The following is a 25,441-nucleotide window of genomic DNA, read 5'->3' as shown; positions in this document are numbered from 1 at the left end:
ATGGTTTCATATACAGGGATAGCAGTTACGTTGCATAAAGATACATCTGGAGACAAAAATAAAAGGGGCTGGCTTTTTATTTGCAATGCAACAAATGATTATTTACACATTTACTTCCCTGGGATTTCCATTCATAATCTTCCAGGAAAAAAAGATGTATTCCCATGCCTTTGCCACAGCCAGAAAAACATCTCCCATTAATATAAAAATCGTTAAATTCATATGCTAAAAATCTCCCAGACTATTAAAAGCTACATGTATATCTAGTCTCCAATGTGGTTAAATCTCATATCACCGAAGACATCAAGGCAATATTCTAGACAAACATTTCACACTTCTTATTCCCCAGAATACTAAAAAAAAAAAAAAAAATCATTTGATCATGTCACAATGCCCTATAAAACTAGGGCCATAGTAGATCCATGTACTCTTGTACCATAAATATAGGGGCCAATATTGTGCCTTGCAATATTTTATTGATTCACAGATAAATGCTAAGGAGCTTTGAACAGAAGGACTGTTCTATTTTGAAGCATGTGCATTGCAACTTCTGGATCTGGCCATTGCCTGAAGAGAGGTCTTCATTTTCCTCAAAGTCAGCGTTGGGATTGTCAGAAATAGTGGTGGTTCAATCAAAGGATGATGGGACCGATGCTTCTGATATCCCTGTCCCATACATGTTATTGAGGGTGGGTTTCCAGCGTTCATGCATGATGTGGGGGACATTCTGAGAGAAGGGAGTAGCTTACTGTTGTGGATCAATACTCTCAAATATTCTTCCAGTATTTTAGAGCAAGTTTTCTCCCTTCAACAGCACGCAGTGTTTCCCCTAGGATTTGTTTCAGCAGAGGTGGCAGAGTTTGCAGGGGGGAGGGGTGGCGGTGAATGGGGTCTTCCTGGGGCATACATCTATACAGCCACATAAAACATTATTATTATTTTTTTTAAATGCAGGAGGTAGCATCGGTGTTTCACTGCTAAATGCATATAGGGGAAACACTGGCAAGCACACACAAAAACACGCTGGTCTTCAAGAGGCTCCCTGACAAACGAAGACCACACTCCTCTGTCTATTGATCCGTTGCTGGATCACTCCTGCCCAAAGCCCTCAGTCTCTTCAATCGCAAACATCAATTTCTCCTTCAGCTGCTCGTAGCTTTTGTAAGGAGGAAGATCCAATCGATTGAAGCTAGAGAAGGGGAAAATAGAGGCATGTTAGTTATCTGTCGAGTGAAGCCTTGACTCGGTTTTAACCTTGACTCTTCCATACAGTACTCACCAGGTGTGACTTCTGGGTAGCCAGTTCTCCTTTCCCACCTTCTCGATGCAGAACTTCTGCGGGCCATTGCTCCCTACAAAACCAAATATGTAAGTCACTAACCCATCTACTTAGAGGCAAAAATGGCAAAATTGTATATTTCATGAACTTTTACCCTTACAGGTTAAATTCCTTACCCAATAGGTCAGCAAAGCCCCCGACAGGAAGGCGACAGGTTCCTGTAACGAACTGGAGGAGCCTCATCCGCTTCTCATTGTCCATCTCTTTGATGAGCTGGAAGGCAAGTCCAAGAGGGTACAGTATGTTCATAGATGTTCTTTGTTGCATGAATGTAATGATACTGAGGAGATGTGGCACCTGACTGTAGCACTGGTGAGGACAGATGTGTAACACTGACCTGCCAGAACCAGAGGACCTGCTTGCTGCTGCGTGCATAGTGTCTGTAGATGGTGTTCCTCTGCCAGTCTGCCAGGTCGATCTCCTGCATCCCACACAGCATGACCTGCAGAAAGTTGACAAGTAACAAATTGGCTCACTGGTACATGTGAGTTGGAACAACAGCTGTCATCTTTACCAGAGTGAATATGGTGAACCTGGTGTAAATAAATAGGCCAAACTAAGACTCGTACCTCAAGTTCTTTGGCATCAAAGTACTGCAGGTATTGCTGTGGGAGAACCTCGTTGAAGCCCTCAAAGAAGGCCTGGGTCTGCTCCTCCACACCTCTGGACAACCTCCACTCTGCTACAAGCCTGGGAGAGAAACATAGACCATCAAGGCACCACACACCAGGAGGGGAGGGGGGGGGGGCATATGCTGAGACAGACCTGATATACTCCTCCTTGTTCTCCTCAGTGACCAGGACCTCTCCTCCGTCCGGCTTGAGCTCATGAGTGGTGATTTCACCCAGAATCTCTTTGTCCACAGAGAAGTACATCTCCAGGCCACACTCCTCAATGTCGTTCTCCCTGAAGTGCACAACAGATGACAAAGACACGTATCAGTAACCCAAAATGGAAAACTCATGTTATCAAGGAAAGTGGGGCCATGAAGTTAAGTGTGTTCATCACAGCCACAAAAACATTAAACAAACAATATTTACTACAACCAATGTTAATTTTAGTACAGCTTCCTCAGAAGACTCACTTAATCCAGATGAGAGAATTGTAGAATTCTGGGTCAATGGACTCTAGATCTTTCAGTGCCCATGGCTTGTTCAGCATGCGCTTGTAGAACGGTAGCGAAAAGCCTGTGTCAATGAACTTCCCGTGGAAAAGAGCCTGCGAAAAGAGATCAGGAGGTTAACATTTAAAAATGCAGAACTGCATCAGCAGATCTTTGCACTCGCAAATGTCACATTGCAGTTGAAAAACAGTGACTAAAAATAATCACCATGGCGATGAAGCGTCCGATGAATTTGAAGTACTTGAGGTGATCAGGGTTGATGTAGGAGGCAGGGTTGATCTGTAGGCAGTAGTTGTCCTTCCCAGCATACTCAAACAGGCAATACATGGGGTTCAGCACCTCGTGAGACAGCAGGAAAAACCACTCTCTACAAAGAGAGAAATATATAATATTTCATAACACTCATCACAATACAAAACCTCTCTGCAAGGATCCAGTTAACACCACACTTCATAACTGGGTAAAATATCAACTTGTAGACAAACAAACACTTATCTGGGATGTTTTAAAAGGTCATTCAAGTAGCTGAACCTTAGACCAGGGGGCACAGAAGGTTCCTTCACCACTAAAATAACTTCGGTGGCGGCTCCTCAGAGGACCATTTCATTAAAAAAGTGAAACAAAGATGCACTATGCAGAAATCGCTCCGCCATTTTCTGGTTGCTAAAATTCTAAAAAAGTTGACTTAATCTCAGTTTGTATGACAAAACAAGTATAGTGTAGAGCTTTCAAACTCAACTCTGGACCACAAAGTCATTTCCACTGCGTTTTTTCATTGTTCCCCTCTAATCAGGGACTGATTTAGACCTGGGATACCAGGTGTGTGCAATTAATGATCACTTAGAACAGAAATCCAGCAGCTCCGGATGTCGTAGGGTAAGAGTTGAGTACCCCTGGTGTAGAGAATAATTAAACAGCTGTCAAATATCTTTTCCATAACCAAAAATGTTGTATTTTCAGCTGTTTGAAGCTGGTGTACAAAACTGAAAGTAAAAGATGCAAAAACAAACCTTCACAACGGGAAGCATAGAAATAGCACACAGAACAGATCTACCGCTTCTTAGACATGTTTTCAATGAGAATTACAGATCTATAACGAACACTTCTATGTGAATTTTGTCAGGTTGCCCAACAAGTTAGATATTGCAGCTTTAAAAAGGTATTTTTTAGGTAAAAACTATACTAAATATATTCACGTCACCACATAACTGATTAAAACACAGTTTTGCAATGGTCTACAGTAGCCTCAACAGCAGTAGGGTAGCACCAAGGTTTAACCGGTGCTACCCCTGGCTACATTGACTTCAATACAAAACCTAAGAGGCTCATGGTTCTCACCCACATCTATAGACTTACACAGTAACTATGACGACTTCCGGAGGACATCCCCCAACCTATCAGAGCTCTTGCAGCATGAACTGACATGTCCATCTAATCAAAGGACCAGAGAATGAATCTAGTACTGAAAGTATAAGCTACAGCTAGCTAGCACTGAAGGGCATAACATGTGGACAAAAAAAAAAGAATAGTGGAACAGTTTTGAACAAATTAATTTCTTAAAAAGTTATGGAGAAACAGCAGAGATATTTAGTAGTATGTTGCACTTTCACTTACGCTAGCTAATGCAGCTAATTTTGCCTACTCAACAACCTGACAAACAGAAAGGAATGGTATTCATGTTAGCTAGCTGGCTAAGGCTAGCCAACACATTCAAGGTAAGCTTTCAGTTTTATACTGTAAATGTATTGCCACTGGAGCCCGCCGGTGTAACTGCAAAACTGCTTGCTGTATGTACACTACTGCGCGATAGTAAACCCACAATCCAATCCATGTGTACAAACACATTAACTACTAAAACTATGTTGACAGCAAATATGGTGACATCGAAGTAGGTTGTGTGTAACGGTTATTGTATGAAGGTTTGGCTTGGAGAGTTTTTTTTTTGTTGCCTGGTCACAGACAGCTATTGTGTTGTGCACTGAAGTCCACAAGCGAAGGGAAAATGTTTTAATGGCTGCTATGATAGGGAACTGTGGGTGCGGGTGATCAGTGGTGTATTCATTCTGCCAATTCTGTTTCAAAACATTTCTTAAAAGAAGCAAACGGAACAAAAAGTGACCGCCACACCAGCGGTCACGAGTCATGACGGCAGTCATATTCCACGTGACTTTTTAGTCACGTTAATTAGGCTTCTCCAAGCTCTGATGGTCATTAGTAGCCTACCAAACTTGCTAACTGCCTGGTACTCAGCACTCTATTGTCTCTCTAATCACTCTGACATCTATGAAATTTTTTCAAAAATGTAATAAAACACTTCATGAGAGCCCATGAGCTCATGTTGCGCAACATTTCTATAGGCTATGCAATTGCGTAGGAATTGTGATGGCCTCTATTAAAAAAAAGGAAGATCCCATCAGCTCTCTATAGGCTAGGCCTACTATATTTATTTCTCAACTTTCCTAATATTAAGCACATTGCTTCTCTTTACAACAGGATTATAGCCCACCTGGCAGGCATGAAAACGAACCCTGCCCGTTTCGAGACAGGTGCATGATGATCCATTCTAAATTAAAACAAATTTCACACATATACTAAATAATATATGTAAAGACAAGACTAAACAAGAATAGTCTGATGGGTGACAATATTAGCCTACAATATTAGCCTACTTGTGAATTATATTATCACTTGTGAATGATGCCTAGCTTGTGTGCAGTAAGGAAAGAAACAGCGCAAACCTTTTCAAATCATAGTCGCACACCTCATGTAGCCTAGCCCAAAGCTTATGTTTTGATAAGGTTTGTATCACAACTAAAGTGGCCAAATAACTTCTTAAAATGAAGCACATTAATCCACTTTACAATGGGTGTAGAGCCTAACTGGCATACACACGCAGTTTGTGAGTTTCAAGATTGGAGACGATCATTTTCCCATAAAAATTCACTTTTATAATAAAATCATTACATGCATAATTGCGTATACGGTCACTTTTGAGAATGCCATTTTCCCGCTAACTGATTGTATTTTGGAACATTCACACCTATAGCCTACTGCCATGTGCGCATTGCTGTGCTTATAATGTGAAGAAATAACCTAATAGTTTATCGACATTTTAACCTAAACATTCTGATCGATTCTGTCTGCCTCATTGCTTGAAAAAGTTTTTGGGATGCTAGTGGTTGTATTAATTTCGGAACTATCGCATCCCACAACTGTCCCAGACTATGTTTGGAATATTTATGTCTCGCACAGAATAGGTCAACTTTCGTGCTATAGGGGACAGTAGACTGACATAAGCTAGTGCTTCTGCTGTTCGTTAGGCCTACTCATCTTGTTGAACAGTGTGGACAGTTCTTTCAATATGCGCCTCGGAATTGGATAAGGACGTACGCAGTTGCGTCCCCGATGTGTCCATCTTCACTTGTAGCCTGTGAGAAAGACCCGACCACGTGACGGCATTGGCTGATAAGAATTGAGCGACGGTATCTGAGAGCCATATGAGTGAGAGGTGCTTCGGCACGCAGCCGGTAGAAAGGAATTATAATATTCAGCCCAAGGGCACAACAGCCCTGGCCGCAAAAGGCAGGGATTTTTTTTAGGGGGCCCTACAACCACACAAAGCAGATGCCGCCGGGAAATTCGAGGCATTATTAAGAAACTCTAAATTAAGCATATAGGAGGACCTGTTTCTTTGTTAACCACTCAACACAGAATAGCCGCATGTCCGCACTCCCTCAAATCGTTTGGAGAAAATATCCTTTCTATTTTATTCCTCTTTGTTCAATTGTATTCTTCATACTATAAAATAATGCCACAGAATTCTAAGAAATTCTTGCCTGCCAAATGAACTAGTGAAACCCACAGCCATATGGCATAGCCAGATCAGGGCTTAACATAAGGACAACTCAAGAGTATGCTATTCTGTTCCTCTGAAATAAACTACATTTTCTTCATATCATGTTTCTTTAGACCCTTCCAAAATAAATAATGGATTTATTGTGAAGTAGGCTATATAACATGGATTCATTTGACTTTTAAAATGTAGATGTTCCTAATATCTGCATCAGTGGCTTGTAGGCTGTGTGTCGAAGCCAGGAGATGCTAAATGTGTTTATGTTAAGTAACGGTCAATTACCATGAGTCCAGCAGTTATTTGCTCGGCAATCACCATGATTACTCCAGTTTGTCTCTCTACCGGTGCACCTACGTTGTAAACTTGAATTCGTAGGCTAGGTTATAGCAACCTCATGATGGGTATAGGGAAAATTCTAGTATCATGTAGTAGCCTAAACCTATCACTGTTACATTGAACTGGGTGAATGGAAAATGAATGACAGTCATCCAATATGCTGTAATAGAAATAAGGCCATGCTCATAAAAAAATAAAAAACAATGTCCTAACCTAATCTTAAACGCCACGGAACGCCACTGAATGACTTATTATTTATTGGGGTGCAATAACTGCATGGGATCACTTGAAAAGAGTACATTATAACTTTACCTTGCCACCCCTCCATAATCAAGACCTTCTTCCCCAGGGAATATGATCCATAGTCTCCTGCGGAGGTCCTGTGCATTGAAGCTCATTATCTACAATGGAGAGTCAAATTAATATGGACAACATAGGTCAGTGTCAACATGCTCATTTGGGAGGATGTTTACTCACTTGTTGGAACGAGTCCTCGAACAGGGTTTTGCGGGTGACAGTGATCTTGACATGCTGAGGCATTGACAATTGCTGGACAAGAAGAGGAAATCATAAGTGATTTTGAAGCATGTGATGTGATCCCCCCCCCCCCTCAAACGTGCCAACAAAAATAGCAGGTCATCGTTCCTTTAATTATGTCACTGTGCATTGGAATTCATGTTGTTCTGTTGACCATAAAAACAATGTCACTGTTTAACCACTCAAACTCAGAAGGCATGAGACCTACCTGGCACCAGAATCTGAAGTACTGGACTTTGGCTTTAAAGTCTCGAACGTAAGTTATCTGGGGCCCATTTTCACTGTTGGAGAGAGAGAGGGAAGGAAAAGGCACATTCAGTCACGCATCATGGACCAAATACTGAATCAACTTTGTCAGATTACCTGGCTTTTACTATAGTGTATTAGAACTACACAAGAATGTCAAACCATAGACCCCAGACAGTCAAATGTTATGTTTTCACTACTCTGCACAGACTAAACTGATAATGATAAATGTTTAAGCCAAAGTAGGTTACAGGTGAGACAAATGAAACAACATTCCTGTGAAAGGCACCAAACAGGTTATTCCTGTTAGTTGGGGAATAGAGCACAGCCAGAGCATAGTCACTGTTAAACAGAGAGCAGTCATGTTGACAGTACACCAATATCGTCACTTAGGTGTGGCTCATTAGAATACTGAAAGATACAGACAGTACATTATCTGTTCAGCCCATATTAGTCATCCTAATTTGATGTTTTGGGTACAGAAAGAAAGCGTTATTATTAGCAACAGTTTCATTACTGGAATCAAACTAGTGCCTATGATACAGACCCGTGTTTGCTACATAGAGCCTCATTTTAGTCTATGATGCTTAGTCAGAGAGGTAGTCCAATGCTTTGATAAGTGACTGTAAAGTTGGGACGTACAGTGAGGATTTTCCAGTGCGAGGGTCGATGTACGTAGTGGCTCTCCTGTTGTGGTCCACAAAGTATGGGATGCCGTCGACTGTAAACCTCATCTCCCAGCCCTCTGGAAGAGGCTTCTCATTCAGCAGCCTGAGGGAGAGGGAGTGTCAACATAAAACAGGGACATACAGTAGGATACAGATCTGCACAATGTCTGAATTTACACAATTCCAGTGTATGGGCATGTGTAGAGTACTAGATCCAGGGGCTGCGCTAATCTTACGCTGTTCTAGGTGTTACAGGCTAGCACCCACTGATGTTAAAAGTAGCTGTTAAGATACATCTGTACTAAGAGTAGTACAGATTAACTTCTCACCCCTGAGTGCGAGGGTCCTCCCACTGTGTAGTTCGTGTGGTGTGTTGAACAAAGTACACTCTCCCGTTGCTGTCAGTTCTTTTCTCTGAGAATGTAAATGGAATGAAACAGAACAGTTTAAGTACAATCCTCAATTCATTCAAAAGTCTAGAAAACAGATTAATTTGTGACCTTTTCATGTGAGATGTGAGTGAGATCTTACCCCATCCATGTGGCAGCGGGCCCAGGGGATCAAACTGCTTATTCTCAGTGGCTGGAACCTGGTCCTGGAGCTTCAGTGCACAAGAGAAGATAAAGATAATAATTACCAAACAAAGTTAAAAATCAAATGATAAAGAGTGGTTAAATATCCCCAACTGAAAAAGGACAAACTGTTTACAGCCCAATATGTAAAACAGAGTTAAGAGAAGCAAAAAAATAAAATAAAGATGATTATATTGTCACATACACCAGATAGGTGCAGTGAACCTTTCAGGTTACTGACCAAACTCTCTAACCGCTAGGTTAACTGCATGGCCCATCTTAGAGAGAAGCTGATAAGGCTGACACCCAAATACTATAAAAGATTGTGTGGGCACTACACGAAGGCCCAATTAATTACATTTCAGAGTTATAATATAATTTTCCTACAACAGCTCTGTATGGCTTGCCAGCTAGCTAAATAAAGCGAGGGGTGAGGTAAAGTGTCCCTCTAGTTTCTTTGTTCCAAATAGACTTCCTGTAATTACCCAATCCATTTGATGGCATTATCATTTCACACAGCGCAAATAGCAGCTGACTGAGGTAGTTAGCACAATGACTGAGAGCAGTCTATGGATACCCATAGACTTCATCATTGCACTAATGCTAGTTAGCATTGGCTTGCGAAACTCTCTCTTACTTCCTTCATACTGGACACAATGGACATAAAAATTGTATCCACTAATTCATCTGACTCTGGGGAATTAAAGGGCCTCATTGCCAAAATCTCAAAGTATCCCATTAAACTCATCACCTGTTGAGTGTTTCACACCAGTTCAGTACTGTTATTTAAGGAGCTGAGCACTTGGTTTGACCAGTCAGAGTTCCCACTTACCCCATTCACTCCAAATATGAAGCGCTGGTTGAACTGCTGCATGGCACCCTGTAGCTGGTTGCGTTGGTGCTGCCACTGTTCATAGTTCCGCACCGTCTCCATAGTGGGCCGTTGCCATGTGGTAGTTCTGGTGATGTGGTCTACAAAGTAGACCCTGCCCATGGGGTCCACTCGCCGCTCCCACCTACATACAGGGCAAAGAGGAACAGGGTAGACTATTAAAGAGCTTTGGCATTTAGTATCCTCTAGTAACAGACACACTATTCTTCTGCTTGTCTTGTGAACTGGTGTAAATACGTGGATTGGAAAAAGACACAGGATATGTAAAGGGGGAGTTACCCAGAAGGTAGAGGCTCAGGCCGTTCCCATGTCGTCCTCTTTTCCACATGATCTACGAAATACAGCCTTCCGTTCTGATCCACCCTCTGCTCCCATCTTCACAGGAACATGTGATTCAAAGAAAATTAAAACATTTACAACATCAGTCAGCCAAATACAAAATTAAAAAATTCAAGTCACGGCAGGTAGGGTAAAGTTAAATTATAAAAGTGATGAGACTACGTAACCCTGGAGCAATAACAACAGGTCATTGCAGTCATGACAATAGCCAAAGCCACATTCTAATCTCTTGAGTTTAACAAAGCATAACAGTAAGATGATCCTGAGGGTGGTTGTATTGACACCACAAACTGATTAACAGTGTGTTTCTGCCTGCCAGATCACCATGGATGGTTTGACCCTTACCCAGGAGGCAATGGGCCTGCGGCGACAGCGGGGGCTCTGGGGGGGCCTGGGGTTACACTGTCTGCTTGGCTGGCTGCTATTGCTTGGCTCTGGTCGTGTGTAGGGGGTGGGGCGTTGGGGTCTGGTACTGCAGGTGCACTGACTGGGGTCTCTGAGCTGGGGCCGTCGCTTTCTTCAGTTGGAATGGATCCATTAGAGGATGCTGCTGTGAACCAGTGAATGAGAAAATAAAATTTAGTAAGTTTGAGAAAACAAAACCACCTAGTGTCATTTTCTGCCATTATCTGACAAACACTTTAATTGTGGACATATAAAGCTAAATATTATACCAATAAATCCCCAGGAGCATTGCTGTTGGTCTTAAGATGAGTTATGAGTTTGACCGCCTCACCTGGAGATGAGGTTGGTCTGCGCGGGGTGGGTGGAGGGGGTCGGGAGGGCCTGGGGGGGCGTAGAGGATTACCCCTGGAGCCCCCTGCTGACAGAGCGGGAGACCCTTTGCAAGACCCTGTGCCATTCACTGCGACCGCACAACCATTTGGGGAAGCTCTGTGCTCCAAACCATCCACAGAAGGAGAGCTGTCTCTACTCCGCCTGCCACAATATCAACTATTAACTTTGGAGCACTGACAAGACAGTGTCCATATACAAATATAAGCAAGACTATCATTACCACAGTAACCATGAATAATATGCTTACTTCACATCATCCCCGTTCTGTTGCGATTCCCCATTCGAAGTACCTGAGATCCAGAAACACAGAGTTGGGAACTGGATGTACTGAGGGGAAGCTGGAGCTTATTTTCTGGGCAGGATGGGAAAACCATAACTCTCACTACAAATCAATACAGATAACACTGTGGATAACATCGCACAGAGCAGACTCACTTTGGGTGTTAGCAGAGGCAGCAGAGGCAAACATCTCTGGGTCCACTTGCATGCCATCCAGACAGACAGACAGGTCCCCCACGACATCGGTCTGGTCTCTGTCTGCACTCAGCTGCAGCGTCTGCACCACCTCAGAGACTGGGGGGCGGGGGGGAAACATGGAACAAAAGCATTGGTTATGTAACAAAAGCCCTCCTTCCACTCAGCTCCTCGCCTGTCAGACGCCGTTATCAGCCCTTTGAATCATCCTTCTCTGCCACTTTACACCAGGACTTGAACGAGTTTGGGACATGAGGGACAGTACACCACAAAGACTATGACCAATGTTTCTCGCTGTTATCACCTTATCAATTATACCTTCAACAAACTAGTGGATGGAAAAAGTAATGGAGAGAATCCCCATAAAAGGCAAGAAAACCAACCAATCAAAACAGAGGGGTTCTGTTAGCAAATATACAGCCATAAGAAACAGAGTAATTATCCTACTTCAAACCAAAGTTATCATCATTTACCGATCATCAAAATAGGAGAGTGATGTGATATTTTCTATCTGGTTTGGCTTAAATGTGTTTAGAAAATAAGGATAATACTGTCCCACCGTCGCGGCCCGCTAAGGACTTGGCGCCCCCCCCCCCCCTTAGCCGACGTGAGTAAAACATTTAAATGTGTTAACCCTCACAAGGCTGCTGAACGAGACGGCATCCCTAGCCACGTCCTCAGAGTATGTGCAGACCAGCTGGCTGGTGTGTTTACGGACATATTAAATCGCTCACTATCCCAGTCTGTTGTCCCCACTTGATTCAAGATGTTCACCATTGTTCCTGTAACCAAGAGAGCAAAGGAAACTGAACTAAATGACTATCGCCCCATAGCACTCACTTATGTCATCATGAAGTGCTTTCGAGAGACTAGTCAAAGACCATATCACCTCCACCTTACCGGCCACCCTAGACCCACTTCAGTTTGCTTACCGCCCCAATATGTCCACAGACGACGCAATCGCCATCACACTGCCCTATCCCATCTGGACAAAAGGAATATCTAAAGAATGCTGTTCATTGACTACAGCTCAGCATTCAACACCATAGTACCCTCCAAGCTCATCATCAAGCTGGAGGCCCTGGGTCTCAACCCCGCCCTGTGCAATTGGGTCCTGGACTTTGACGGGCCACCCCCAGGTGGTGAAGGTAGGAAACAACATCTCCACTTCGCTGACCCTCAACACTGGGGTCCCAAAAGGGTGCGTGCTCAGCCCCCTCCTGTACGTCCCGTGTGGCTCAGTTGGTAGAGCATGGCGCTTGCAACGCCAGGGTTGTGGGTTCATTCCCCACGGGGGGACCAGGATGAATATGTATGAACTTTCCAATTTGTAAGTCGCTCTGGATAAGAGCGTCTGCTAAATGACTTAAATGTAAATGTAGTTCCTGTTCACCCACGACTGTGGCCATGCACGCCTCCAACTCAATCATCAAGTTTGCAGACGACAACAGTAGTGGGCTTGATTACCAACAACGACGAGACAGCCTACAGGGAGGAGGTGAGGGCACTCGGAGTGTGGTGTCAGGAAAATAACCTCACACTCAACGTCAACAAAACAAAGGAGATGCTCGTGGACTTCAGGAAACAGCAGAAGGAGCACCCCCCTATCCACATCCACCATCGCTCATCCATTTAGTTATATGTACATATTCTCATTCACCACTTTAGATTTGTGTGTATTAGGTAGTTGTTGGGGAATTGTTAGATTACTTGTTAGATATTACTGCACTGTCGGAACTAGAAGCACAAGCATTTTGCTACACTCGCATTAACATCTGCTAACCATGTGTATGTGACCAATAACATTTGAAAATTGGCAGTGGACTGAATTTACTCTTTATGAGGGGAAATTGGTGCCTGTGCCGTGTGTGTGAAAGATAACTAGCACAGACGCAGTACAGGCACATAGCCAAGCAAGGTATGCATAACATGATACAAGGAAGGCACTCACTTTTCATGTCGTTGGCTTTGAGTGTTTCGCTGACCTCCAGAGTTGCCATGCCTAACAATATGTCCGACTTCAAGGTCTGGTGACTCCATACTCGGAAGATTAGCTTGCTAAAAGGAGTGACAATTCTATTGACAAGATGAAAGACAGACAATGAATATGACAGTTAATTCACTGTAAATATAGCAGATATTGTAGGTGAGAGGCAATATATGAAAGCATCTAAGATGATCGTCTATGATGAACATCTAATGATGTTCTTTTTCTACATTTCTTGTATTTTTTGTTGCCTTAAAGCACTGAGATTCTTTATGTAATGAATAGCGCTATAAAGGCTGAATATATTACTATTATGATTATTATTCCATTTGAAGAAATGTTTCAACAGTGTTAGCGGGGAGACTAGAAGCAAGTGTCCATGCCTACTATAACAGCTGCTAGTTAAATCCTGAATGCTTGCAGGAAAATACAGTTGTGGAAGCCCATCAGCTTACTACACCATAGTATGACTGCTCTGAATACACCACACCAAGACATACTGAAACAGGAGAGTGGCCCACTCTAAATTAAGAAGGGCCAGTAGAGTAAGAGTCCAAAGCAATAAAATGAAGGGATTGATTATGTGGATGTGTTGGCACTACTACAGGTAACTGCCAAAATAATGGAAACACTTGAGTAAATGAGGAACACAAAGTATATTGAAAGCAGGTGCTTCCACACAGGTGTGGTTCCTGAGTTAATTAAGCAATGAACATCCCATCATGCTTAGGGTCATGTATAAAAATGCTGGACATGCCATTATTTTGGCAACCATTGCTACGTCCCCAGGAGGTGACATCCACAGGGCACGAGTGGTCACTGAATGGTTTGATGAGAATGAAAATGATGCAAACCATATGCCAGTCACCAGATCTCAACCCAATTGAACACTTACGGGAGATTCTGGAGCAGTGCCCGAGACACCGTTTTCCACCACCATCAACAAAACACCAAATGATGGAATTTCTTGTGTAAGAATGGTGTGGCATCCCTCCAATAGTTCCAGACACTGTAGAATTTATGTCGAGGCGCATTGAAGCTGTTCTGGCTCGTGGTGCCCAACATCCTATTAAGACAGTATGTTGGTGTTTCCTTTATATTGGCAGTTACCTGTATATCATGAGTGGATCCTCAGTAAACCCTGTATACTTGCCACTTGTGTAAAGAATTTGTACTCAAATTAAGAGGAAGTTCCTTGTTCTCAACACTGACTGTCATCAAAAACACAACGACAACTTACACTGTGAGCGGCTGCTTCCATTTGGGACTGTGGGTGTTGTTGCATTTCTCTGTCTTTTTGGACTGTCCATCAACGGCCACTTCAACATATGGACTGGGGCCAAACCAATTCTTCCTGTTTTCTTTCAGTTTTGCTGACAGCACTGAGGGGATGTAAAAAGTGTTGTCAATTAGGGCAGAGCTATAAGTTAGACTGTCTGGTAGGAGTTAGTTTGACAGTACTTCGGGTCAATTATGTTTTTATGAGTGTAGACAATATAAACAGTCCACACCCTGAAAAACATAATTTACTATGGACTAAAACCTTACAATACAAAACATGGCTATGCAACGGACTTCAATACCAAAATAAAAAAGGGAAATATAAAATCAGACACTATACGTGCATCCTAATTCTCCAAATGTCACCTTTTAATTTCCATTCTGAAGAAATCCAAAATATGACACGAATAGGCTACGTATTATGAAAATGACAGATCATAAACAAACCCATAATTTGCAGTTGTGCCTTCATGGGGTAGCCATTCCCAGGGCCTGGTTTAGCAACGCTGGAGGCCATGACATAGGGCTGGCTACCTGCAACAAACAAACACACATTCAGTAAACCATTCATTCAATGGCCCAAAGCACATTCCATACATAGCCTTTCCATCCTTACTTCTAGAAATTATATTTTTTGTTCAATGCATTGTGACAAACGCTTTACAATATTATAGACATTGGGCGATCTAATCTTTACAGGCGTAATGGAACAAGAACATAAAATATCATGGTCAGCATTACATTAGATAACCACCCAGCGACGAAAACACATTCACCTCTTTTGAATGGTAATAAAATTATACTGCTATAAAGCATAAAAGATTATGCAGGTACCGGGCATTATCTGACTAGTCCTCGCTATAAGATCATAGTCTGGGTGTCCAACTTATCCAGCGGAGTTAAGAAAAAATAAAAATGGATGAATAAATAATTTATATACAAAACAGTAACTAGATGTGTGATTGATACTATGATTCCTAACAACAAATAACTCTGCAGTCTGGGTTTACTTTACACCTATTGACATCTACAGTGCATTTGAAAAGTATTCAGACCACATCCCCTTTTTCACATTTTGTTACGTTACAGCCTTATTCTAAAATAAGGCCCCCCCCCCTCAATCTACACACAATGACAAAGTGGAAAACATTTATTTTTTATTTGTATTATTTTTTTTTTTTTTATGTTCGCAAACGTATATAAAAAAATATAAAAAAACAGAAACACCTTATTTACATAAGTATTCAGACCCTTTGCTATGAAACTAGAAATTGAGCTCAGGTGCATCCCTCTTCCACTGATCATCTTTGGGATGTTTCTACAACTTGATTGGAGTCCACCTGTGGTAAATTCAATTGATTGGACATGATTTGGAAAGGCACACATCTGTTTATATAAAAAGGTCCAACAGTTGACAGTGCATGACAGAGCAAAAACCAAGCCATGAGGTTGAAGGAGTTGTCGGTGGAGCTCAGAGAGAGGATTGTCGAGGCACAGATCTGGGGAAGGTACCAAAAAATGTCTGCAGCATTGAAGGACCCAAGAACAACGAAGTTTTTAACCACCAAGACTCTTCCTAGAGCTGGCCCCCTAGCAAAACTGAGCAATCGGGGGAGAAGGGCCTTGGTCAGGGAGGTGACCAAGAACCCGATGGTCACTGACAGAGCTCCAGAATTCCTCTGTGAAAATGGGAAAACCTTCCAGAAGGATAACCATCTCTGCAGCACGTCACCAAATCAGCCCTTTATGGTAGAGTGGCCAGAGGGAAGCCACTCCTCAGTAAAAGGTACATGACAGCCCGCTTGGAGTTGGCAAAAGTCACCTAAAGGACTGTCAGACCATGAGAAACAAGATTCTCTGGTCTGATGAAATACTTGGCACCATCCCTACGGTGAAGCGTGGTTGTAGCAGCATCATGCTGGGGTGATGTTTTTCAGCGCCAGGGACTGGGAGACTAGACAGGATCGAGGGAAAGATGAACAGAGCAAAGTACAGAGAGATCCTTGATGAAAACCTGCTCCAGAGCACTCAGGACCTCAGACTGGGGGCGAAGGTTCACCTTCCAACAGGACAACGACCCTATGCACACAGCCAAGACAACGCAGAAGTGGCTTCAGGACAAGTCTCTAAATGTTCTTGAGTGGCCGAGCCAGAGACCGGACTTGAACCCGATCGAACATCTCTGGAGAAACCTGAAAACAGCTGTACAACGATACTCCCCATCCAACCTGACAGAGCTTGAGAGGATCTGCAAAGAATGGGAGAAACTCCCCAAATACTGGTGTGTCAAGCTTGAAGCGTCATACCCAAGAAGACTTGAGGCTGTAATCGGTGCCAAAGGTGCTTCAACAAATTACTGAGTACAAAATTCTCAAATGTCTAAAAACCTGTTTTTGCTTTGTCATTATAGGGTATTGTGTGTATATTGATTAGAGGTCGACCGATTATGATTTTTCAACGCCAATACCGATTATTGGAATACCAAAAAAAGCCGATAACGATTAATTGGTCGATTTTTATATATATATTTGTAATAATGACAATTACAACAATACTGAATACACTTATTTTAACTAAAAATTAATTTAGTCTCAAATAATGAAACATGTTAAATTTGGTTTAAATAAGTTCCTTGCTCAGAACATTTAAAGCTGGGGGTTCCTTTTAACATGAGTCTTCAATATTCCCAGGTAAGAAGTTTTAGGTTGTAGTTATTATAGGACTATTTCTCTCTATGCCATTTGTATTTCATATACCTTTGACTGTTGGATGTTCTATTAGGTAATTTAGTTGTGCCAGCCTAATCTCAGGAGTTCATAGGCAGCGCAATGCTTGAAACACAGCGAAGAGCTGCTGGCAAACGCAGGAAAGTGCTGTTTGAATGAATGCTTACGAGCCAGCTGCTGCCTACCATCGCTCAGTCAGACTGCTCTTATCAAATCATAGACTTAATTATAATATAATAACACAGAAATACGAGCCGTAGGTCATTAATATGGTCAAATCCGGAAACTATCATTTCGAAAACAAAACGTTTATTCTTTCAGTGAAATACGGAACCGTTCTGTATTTTATCTAACAGGTGGCAACACTAAGTCTAAATATTGCTGTTACATTGCACAACCTTCAATGTTATGTCATAATTACATACAATTCTGAAAAATTAATTACAGTCTTAGTTAGGAAGAAATGGTCTTCACACAGTTCGCAACGAGCCAGGCGGCACAAACTGCTGCATATACCCTGACTCTGCTTGCACAGAACGCAAGAGAAGTGACACAATTTTCCTAGTTAAAAGAAATTCATGTTAGCAGGCAATACTAACTAAATATGCAGGTTTAAAAAATATATACTTGTGTATTGATTTTAAGAAAGGCATTCGTGTTTATGGTTAAGTACACATTGGTGCAACGACAGTGCTTTTTTCGCAAATGGGCTTTTAAAATAATCCGTTTGGCGAAGTAGGCTGTGATTCAATGATAAATTAACAGGTACCGCATCAATTATATGCAATGCAGGACAAGCTAGATAAACTAGTAATATCATCAACCATGTGTAGTTAACTAGTGATTATGTTAAGATTGATTGTTTTTTATAAGATAAGTTTAATGCTAGCTAGCACCTTACCTTGGCTCCTTGCTGAAATAGCATAACAGGTAGTTAGCCTGCCACGCAGCCTCGTGGAGTGCAATGTAATCGGCCATAATCAGTGTCCAAAAATGCAGATTGTTATGAAAACTTGAAATCGTCCCCAATTAAATCGGCCACCTCTAATATTGATGAGGGAAAAAATGATTGAATGTCAAAAAAGTCAAGGGGCCTGAATACTTTCTGAATGCACTGTATAATCATGCTTGCTCTCTGGAAAATGCCACGAGAGAATATTAAACAGGTGAAAATAGCACCAGGAAGCATAGCCTAGTCTTCTTTCCTGGTTTGTGGTTACTTCACTGTGCATAATGTATGTTCCCCCGCCTACTTCCCCTGTGCAAATGAGAGAAAGAGCTCTGGATAAACTTTCACTTTGACTGTACCCGGAGTAAATAATTTATCAGTACTGATTCTGTGGCCTACAGAGAAAGGATCTGTGACACAGATTCTGTGTGTTACTCACAGTGATGGACTGCTTTGCAAGCCAGCTAAATGACTCACAAGTCAGGAGCTCATCAGTTGAGACAAGGAAGAAAGATGCACCATCAGTCAATGACTGTGTTTTTGTGAAAGTGTCAGATATTCCATAAACGAATCAAAAGTGAATAAAATATGCTATTACACTTACACCACTGAACTGACAAAAATCTACTGATATACATACAGGCATGTTTAACTTTTAAAAACATGGAATGGTTACAGAGCAACATTAAAAAAGGAAGAGCTCTGAATCTTGAAGAATATAACTTATAAATGCTCTATGAACTAAATACTACTGTCTTAACCAACAGTGCATTCGTGAGAGGTTAACTACATTTAACCAGCCCCACCCCTCAACTCACGAAACAAAGTGGAAAGGTCAGGCTGGTGAAATAACAGAGTATGCTGTTATTTACACAAATGTGACCAGATAACAGCAAGAGATACCCAACGGCATCTTACTCAATAACAATATTAGGGCTGGACAGTATAAACACAGAAAATAATGGCTGCAATTTGTTTGCCATCGTTAGGATTTGACGTTATCGTCAGGCGCATGACATTGGCAAAAGGCTTAGTGACGACCTGTTTGATTGACAAGGAGGCTAACGTTAGCTTAGCTAGCTGAGTAGCTAGCTCTGTCTCAAAATTAGTGAAATGACAACCATGAAACTCTAAAATCTGATAGCTAACTAAATGTTATTTACATATGCTGCATTCAACTCCGGGATGCAGAGTTTGTATTCAATATTTTTGAAACGGTGTTGTTGTTTACGTGTTAAATGTCATCTGGCACCTGATCGCAAAAAAAGCTAGCTAGCTCGTGTCATGGCTGGCTAGCCCAGTGGAAGAGTGAGTTTGCAAAATATTGTGGTTGAGGACTTTCCACCTCGGTCCTTTCGCTTACCCGAATCCAAGGGCAGAAGAAGTTCAAGACGTGACGTTACAGGCAACTTTCCCCAATATCCCTGTCTGTTTTGGGTTCTTTTGCGGCTTCACTTCAAGAAAGAAACTTCCACCATCTTCGTAATCGTCTCACGTGACCAAAACCATATCTATTCGAGGAGGACATAAATACCAGCGATAAATGAATAGAAACGTACAACGCTCCACCCGGAAAGACTGTCGACCAATCGCGTTCACGGTGTCATGCAGCGTCACGCGTTTGCTACGATAATCGTCAGGCAATCCCTTCTTAAAGTCAGGGTATGAGTCGAGAAACATGCCTATTTTCCTCGACAGTACGTAATGTCACGACTTCAAAGCTATACGATATTACAGAGAACAAGTTTATTATCTCACATTTGGGAAAACATTTGTAATGTTGTACATGTTGTTCACGTTATTCATGCTGATGTTGGGTTTTTCAACTAGCGCCCAATTGACTCCCATTCACTTCTTGAAGGACTGATCTCCTTGTCCTATATTCACCCAGAATGGACCTCGCGTCCCAATGACAACGCATTGGTAACACAATGGGTGTATTGTCACATTCAAGTGTTAGTCGGAACTAGAAAATGTGGAAATGTCCGACTCCGACTTCCTTACTGCTTGTAATTAGTTATCCACGTGCCGCGTTAAACAAATCAAAAAAGTCTGAAATGTTCGAGTTTCATAGTACCAACTAGTATATGAACGTGGCATTTATGCGATTCCAATGGAGTTCCCATCTCCTCAAAAAAAAATGTATTTAAAAAAAAAAAGAACAACAAATCAATAAAGAAAGTACATGGGGGAACACAAGTATATAAACATTATATACAAAGGACAATTGGGCTAGGGGGTACAATTTCACATTACACAAGGACCTTAAGGGACCTTAAGGGATACACTTATAATTCTAACAGCTTTTTTGTTAGTAGAGTATTTAATTGTCTTAAAATATAGTTACATTTATTTTTGTAAGGTAAGAAAATGTAGTGTTTTGTTTGTAAATTTACATTTGTGAATATGAAATTTGGCCAAAAGATGAATGAAATTAATTACATAGAAATTAGTTGAAACAATTTTATTGTAGATAAAGCTTCCAAGCAGTACATCTCTCCACAATAGTGTAAAATCTTAATAAATGTGTTCAATTATAAATCTACTGATGTCTTGCCACAGTTTTCTTACATGAATACAATGCCAAAAAAAGATGCAACACTGTTTCTGGGTGGTCATTACAAAAGGAGCAATTTGAGTTGATGTTTTCCTTAAACTTCTTCATATAGTGGTTGACAGGATAATATTTATGAATAATTTTAAAGGAAACTTACTTAATTTTGTTAACAAGTAGGTATGTGTGTGGGAACATCCAAACTTTTTCCCAACAGATATTATCAATAAATCTGTTCCAATAAGGCATGACATAAGGTGTAGATACAACATCCTGCTGAAACAAGGTTCGTATCGCTCTGTTGTTGAATGGATCAAAAGAGAAGCAAATCTTTCCTACTGATGAGTCAACAGGGTCAATAGAAGGTAGGCTCTGAGGGTCAAGTCTTGACACGTTCCTGAATAATAAAGCAACACCTGAGGGAATGGCATCTATAACAATTGCAAAATCTTTAGGTGTTACAGGGACCTTGTAAATTGATAAGAATTCCTTATAACTAAGTTTTTTTTTAAACTCTGCATTTACAAGTTGGCTCACCAATAGGATATTATTTCGGAACCCATATTCTAAAAACAAAGAAGCATTTTTATACAATATATCCCAATTATTTCATATATAATATCTGTGTGGAGAAAAAGTATGCTTATAAATTAAGAACCATGACAAGAAAACCTGCTGATGAAAAGCAGAGAGTTTCACTGGAACTTTGTCAATATTATAATTGCAAAACAACATGAAGTTAAGGCCACCAAAAGTAGAGAAGACATGATGAGGAATAAAATTCCACACAGAAGTGGGTCTTCTTAGGAATTGTTTTATCCAATTGATCTTAAAAGTATTATTGACGGTAGTAAAGTCCAGAAAACTCAGACCACCATACTCATAAGTGTTCATTGCAACAGTTTTCCTAATGTAATGTGTACGGTTTCTCCAAACAAAGTTGAAAAACATCTGGTCTATCTCCTTGCTTATTTTACCGTCAAGATATAAAGATAGAGCCTAGAGATACCTTCAGCCTTGGTTATTAGGACTCTTCCTTTTAAAGATAAGTCCCTCTGTAGCCATTGATTTAGCTTCTTCTGGGGTTTTTTAATAAGAGGGTTAAAATGTATTAAACCTCTAGACTTCTGCTCCTTAGTAATGGTTATGCATAAATATGTAAGTTCTTATTTCACTGAAATACCATAATATGAAGGTGTCACACAATCTTTGACAGACATTGGTTCACATTTATTAATGTTAAAATATAGACCAGATGCTTTGGAAAAGGATTGTATCACATTGATCAATATGGGAATTTGGTCTTTCAGAAAAATTGTAGTGTCGTCAACAAGCTGGCTTATAATCTTTTTTTTACCAGCTATGGAAATACCCTGTACAGGACTATTATTTAAATAATTTGTAAGAAGTTGGGTGATTAATAAAACAGATACGGAGAGATAGAGAGGAATTAGGCAAGGTTGTCCTAACTCAAATCTATGTGAAGTGCCATGTTTCCGTTTGATAGAGCTGTTACCATTTGTATAGAGTTTTAATAGCCTTACAGAAAAAATCCCCAAAGCCAAGTCTCTCAAGTGAGAGGAAGAGGAACTGATGCTCTACTGTGTCAAATTCTTTAGAAAAATCCAAAAAATAATATGAAGCTATCCTTTTATTGTTCTTTAGATGTTTGATAGACTATAATCTCTTCAATTTTGATGGGTTCATCACACTGTTTAGAATCAGTATCACTGATAGAGTGAACATTATTCAGTGAATCAAAAAACATCTGCGGATTCCTGAGAGTATGTAGAACTATCCAATTTTCTGTAAAAATTGCTACAGTATTTAGCGATACATTTTTGGTCATCTCTAATAACACCATTAATGTTTCACTTGTGGATAGTGTTATTTGTAGAGTGAAATTTCTCAAGTCTAAAGAAATAGGATGAATTCTGTTCTCCCTCAAGCCATTTTTTTTCATAGATCTAATAAAGGCTCCTTCTGCTTTTAATCTATCTATCTATATATACAGTTGAAGTCGGAAGTTTACATGCACCTTAGCCAAATACATTTAAACTCAGTTTTTCACAATTCCTGACATTTAATCCTAGTAAAAATTCCCTGTCTTAGGTCAGTTAGGATCAAACCACTTTATTTTAAGAATGTGAAATGTCAGAATAATAGTAGAGAGAATGATTTATTTCAGCTTTATTTCTTCATCACATTCCCAGTGGGTCAGAAGTTTACATACACTCAATTAGTATTTGGTAGAATTGCCTTTAAATTGTTAACTTGGTCAAACGTTTCGGGTAGCCTTCCACAAACTTCCCACAATAAGTTGCGTGAATTTTAGCCCATTCCTCCTGAAAGAGCTGGTGTAACTGAGTCAGGTTTGTGGATTAAGTCTGGGGAATTCCTGGCCATGGACCCAAAATTCAATGTTCTGTTCCCCGAGCCACATATCACTTTTGCCTTATGGCAAGGTGCTCCATCCTGCTGGAAAAGACATTGTTCGTCACCAAAACTGTTCCTGGATGGTTGGGAAAGTTGCTCTCGGAGGATGTGTTGGTACCATTCTTTATTCATGGCTGTGTTCTTAGGCAAAACTGTGAGTGAGCCCACTCCCTTGGCTGAGAAGCAACCCCACACATGAATGGTCTCAGGATGCTTTACTGTTGGCATTACACAGGACTGATGGTAGCGCTCACCTTGTCTTCTCCGGACAAGCTTTTTTCCGGATTCCCCAAACAATAGGAAAGGGATTCATCAGAGAAAATGACTTTACCCCAGTCCTCAGCAGGCAATCCCTGTACCTGTTGCAGAATATCAGTCTGTGTTATGTTTTTCTTTCTTTTTCACCCTGATAAAATTCAGGACGCAAACAAGATATAATAATAAAGATACGAAAAAAACAATACTGTTTGTCCTGGAAAGAGAAGTGGCTTCTTTGCTGCCCTTCTTGACACCAGGCCATCCTCCAAAAGTCTTCGCCTCACTGTGTGTGCAGATGCACTCACACCTGCCTGCTGCCATTCCTAAGCTAGCTATGTACTGGTGGTGCCCTGATCCTGCAGCTGAATCAACTTTAGGAGACGGTCCTGACACTTGCTGGACTTTCTTGGGCGCCCTGAAGCCTTCTTCACAACAATTGAACCGTTCTCCTTGGAAGTTCTTGATGATCCGATAAATGGTTGATTTAGGTGCAATCTTACTGGCAGCAATATCCTTGCCTGTGAAGCCCTTTTTGTGCAAAGCAAAGCAATGATGACGGCACGTGTTTCCTTGCAGGTAACCATGATTGACAGAGGAAAAACAATGATTCCAAGCACCACCCTCCTTTTGAAGCTTCCAGTCTGTTATTCGAATTAAATCAGCATGACAGAGTGATCTCCAGCCTTGTCCTCGTCAACACTCACACCTGTGTTAACGAGAGAATCACTGAGATGATGTCAGCTGGTCCTTTTGTGGCAGGGCTGAAATGCAGTGGAAATGTTTTTGGGGGATTCAGTTCAGTTGCATGGCAAAGAGGGACTTTGCAATCAAATGCAATTCATCTGATTACTCTTCATATAATTCTGGAGTATATGCAAATTGCCATCATACAAACTGAGGCAGAAGACTTTGTGAAAATTAATATTTGTGTTATTCTCAAAACTTTTGGCCATGACTGTACATCATTTTCCTCCCTCATGATGCCATCTATTTTGTGAAGTGCACTAGTCCCTCCTGCAGCAAAGGATCCCCACAACATGATGTTGCCACCCCGTGCTTCACGGTTGGGATGGTGTTCTTCGGCTTGCAAGCATCCCCCTTTTTCCTCCAAACATAACGATGGTCATTATGGCCAAACAGTTCTATTTTTGTTTCATCAGACCAGAGGACATCTCTCCAAAAAGTACGATCATTGTCCCCATGTGCAGTTGCAAACCATAGTCTGGCTTTTTTATGGCGGTTTTGGATCAGTGGCTTCTTCCTTGCTGAGCGGCCTTTCAGGTTATGTCGATATAGGACTCGTTTTACTGTGGTTATAGATACTTTTGTACTCATTTCCTCCAGCATCTTCACAAGGTCCTTTGCTGTTGTTCTGGGATTGATTTGCACTTTTCGCACCAAAGTACGTTCATCTCTAGGAGACAGAACACGTCTCCTTCCTCAGCGGTGTGACGGCTGCGTGGTCCCATGGTGTTTATACTTGGTACTATTGTTTGTACAGATGAACGTGGTACCTTAGGGCGTTTGGAAATTGCTCCCAAGGATGAATCAGACTTGTGGAGGTCTATAATTTTTTTTCTGAGGTCTTGGCTGATTTCCCCATGATGTCATGCTAAGAGGCACTGAGTTTGAAGGTAGGCCTTGAAATACATCCACAGGTACACCTCCAATTGACTCAAATGATGTCAATTAGCCTACCAGAAGCTTCTAAAGCCCTGACATCATTTTCTGGAATTTTCCAAGCTTTTTAAAGGCACAGTCAACTTAGTGTATGTAAACTTCTGACCCACTGGAATTGTGATACAGTGAATTACAAGTGAAATGATCTGTCTGTAAACAATTGTTGGAAAAAGTACTTGTATCATGCAAAGTAGATGTCCTAACCGACTTGCCAAAACTATAGTTTGTTAACAAGAAATGTGTGGAGTGGTTGAAAAACTAGTTTTAATGACTCCAACCTAAGTGTATGTCCACTTCCGACTTCAACTGTATATATATTGTGGCAGACCAGGGGGTTTGGTCAAGACGTTTACATAGATCAGACACAGACAGAGTATGATTAGCTTGGGTTTC

General features: G+C 41.2%; 1 protein-coding gene across 3 annotated transcripts; it reads right to left on the bottom strand.

The window, feature by feature from the left end:
• Positions 1-59: 59 nt before the first annotated feature.
• Positions 60-19,687, bottom strand: itchb (itchy E3 ubiquitin protein ligase b). 3 transcript variants are annotated; one of them, XM_024006180.1, is made up of 24 exons: positions 19,484-19,687; positions 14,893-14,979; positions 14,405-14,546; positions 13,129-13,253; positions 11,139-11,276; positions 10,951-10,993; positions 10,642-10,844; positions 10,251-10,455; positions 9,846-9,941; positions 9,507-9,690; positions 8,634-8,703; positions 8,432-8,516; positions 8,077-8,205; positions 7,397-7,469; positions 7,129-7,200; positions 6,964-7,052; positions 2,670-2,829; positions 2,424-2,557; positions 2,105-2,245; positions 1,909-2,029; positions 1,677-1,781; positions 1,456-1,552; positions 1,280-1,352; positions 60-1,189 (listed from the first exon to the last, which is right to left on the bottom strand). In XM_024006180.1, the coding sequence occupies exons 2-24, from the start codon at positions 14,960-14,962 to the stop codon at positions 1,090-1,092; spliced, it is 2,655 nt and encodes an 884-aa protein (XP_023861948.1). In that variant the 5' UTR covers positions 14,963-14,979; positions 19,484-19,687; the 3' UTR covers positions 60-1,089. The 3 variants fall into 3 exon arrangements, with proteins under 3 accessions (XP_023861948.1, XP_023861950.1, XP_023861949.1); XM_024006182.1 differs by having other exon boundaries at positions 10,251-10,452; XM_024006181.1 differs by having other exon boundaries at positions 14,893-14,975.
• Positions 19,688-25,441: the final 5,754 nt, after the last annotated feature.

Source organism: Salvelinus sp. IW2-2015, linkage group LG17 (genome assembly GCF_002910315.2).
Source record: "Salvelinus sp. IW2-2015 linkage group LG17, ASM291031v2, whole genome shotgun sequence".
Classification (NCBI taxonomy): domain Eukaryota; kingdom Metazoa; phylum Chordata; class Actinopteri; order Salmoniformes; family Salmonidae; genus Salvelinus; species Salvelinus sp. IW2-2015.
Note: the sequence above shows the minus strand (reverse complement) of the source record. Positions and strands in the feature narration are given on the sequence as shown.

Coding starts and splice junctions, on each gene's coding strand:
- itchb (XM_024006180.1), bottom strand. CDS start 14,962: ATGGCCTCCAGCGTTGCTAAACCAGGCCCTGGGAATGGCTACCCCATG. Junction 11,277..13,128: donor CAAAGCCAACGACATGAAAA/GTGAGTGCCTTC, acceptor CCCGCCCCCCAG/TCTCTGAGGTGGTGCAGACG. Junction 7,470..8,076: donor CGCACTGGAAAATCCTCACT/GTACGTCCCAAC, acceptor TCTCTCCAACAG/TGAAAATGGGCCCCAGATAA.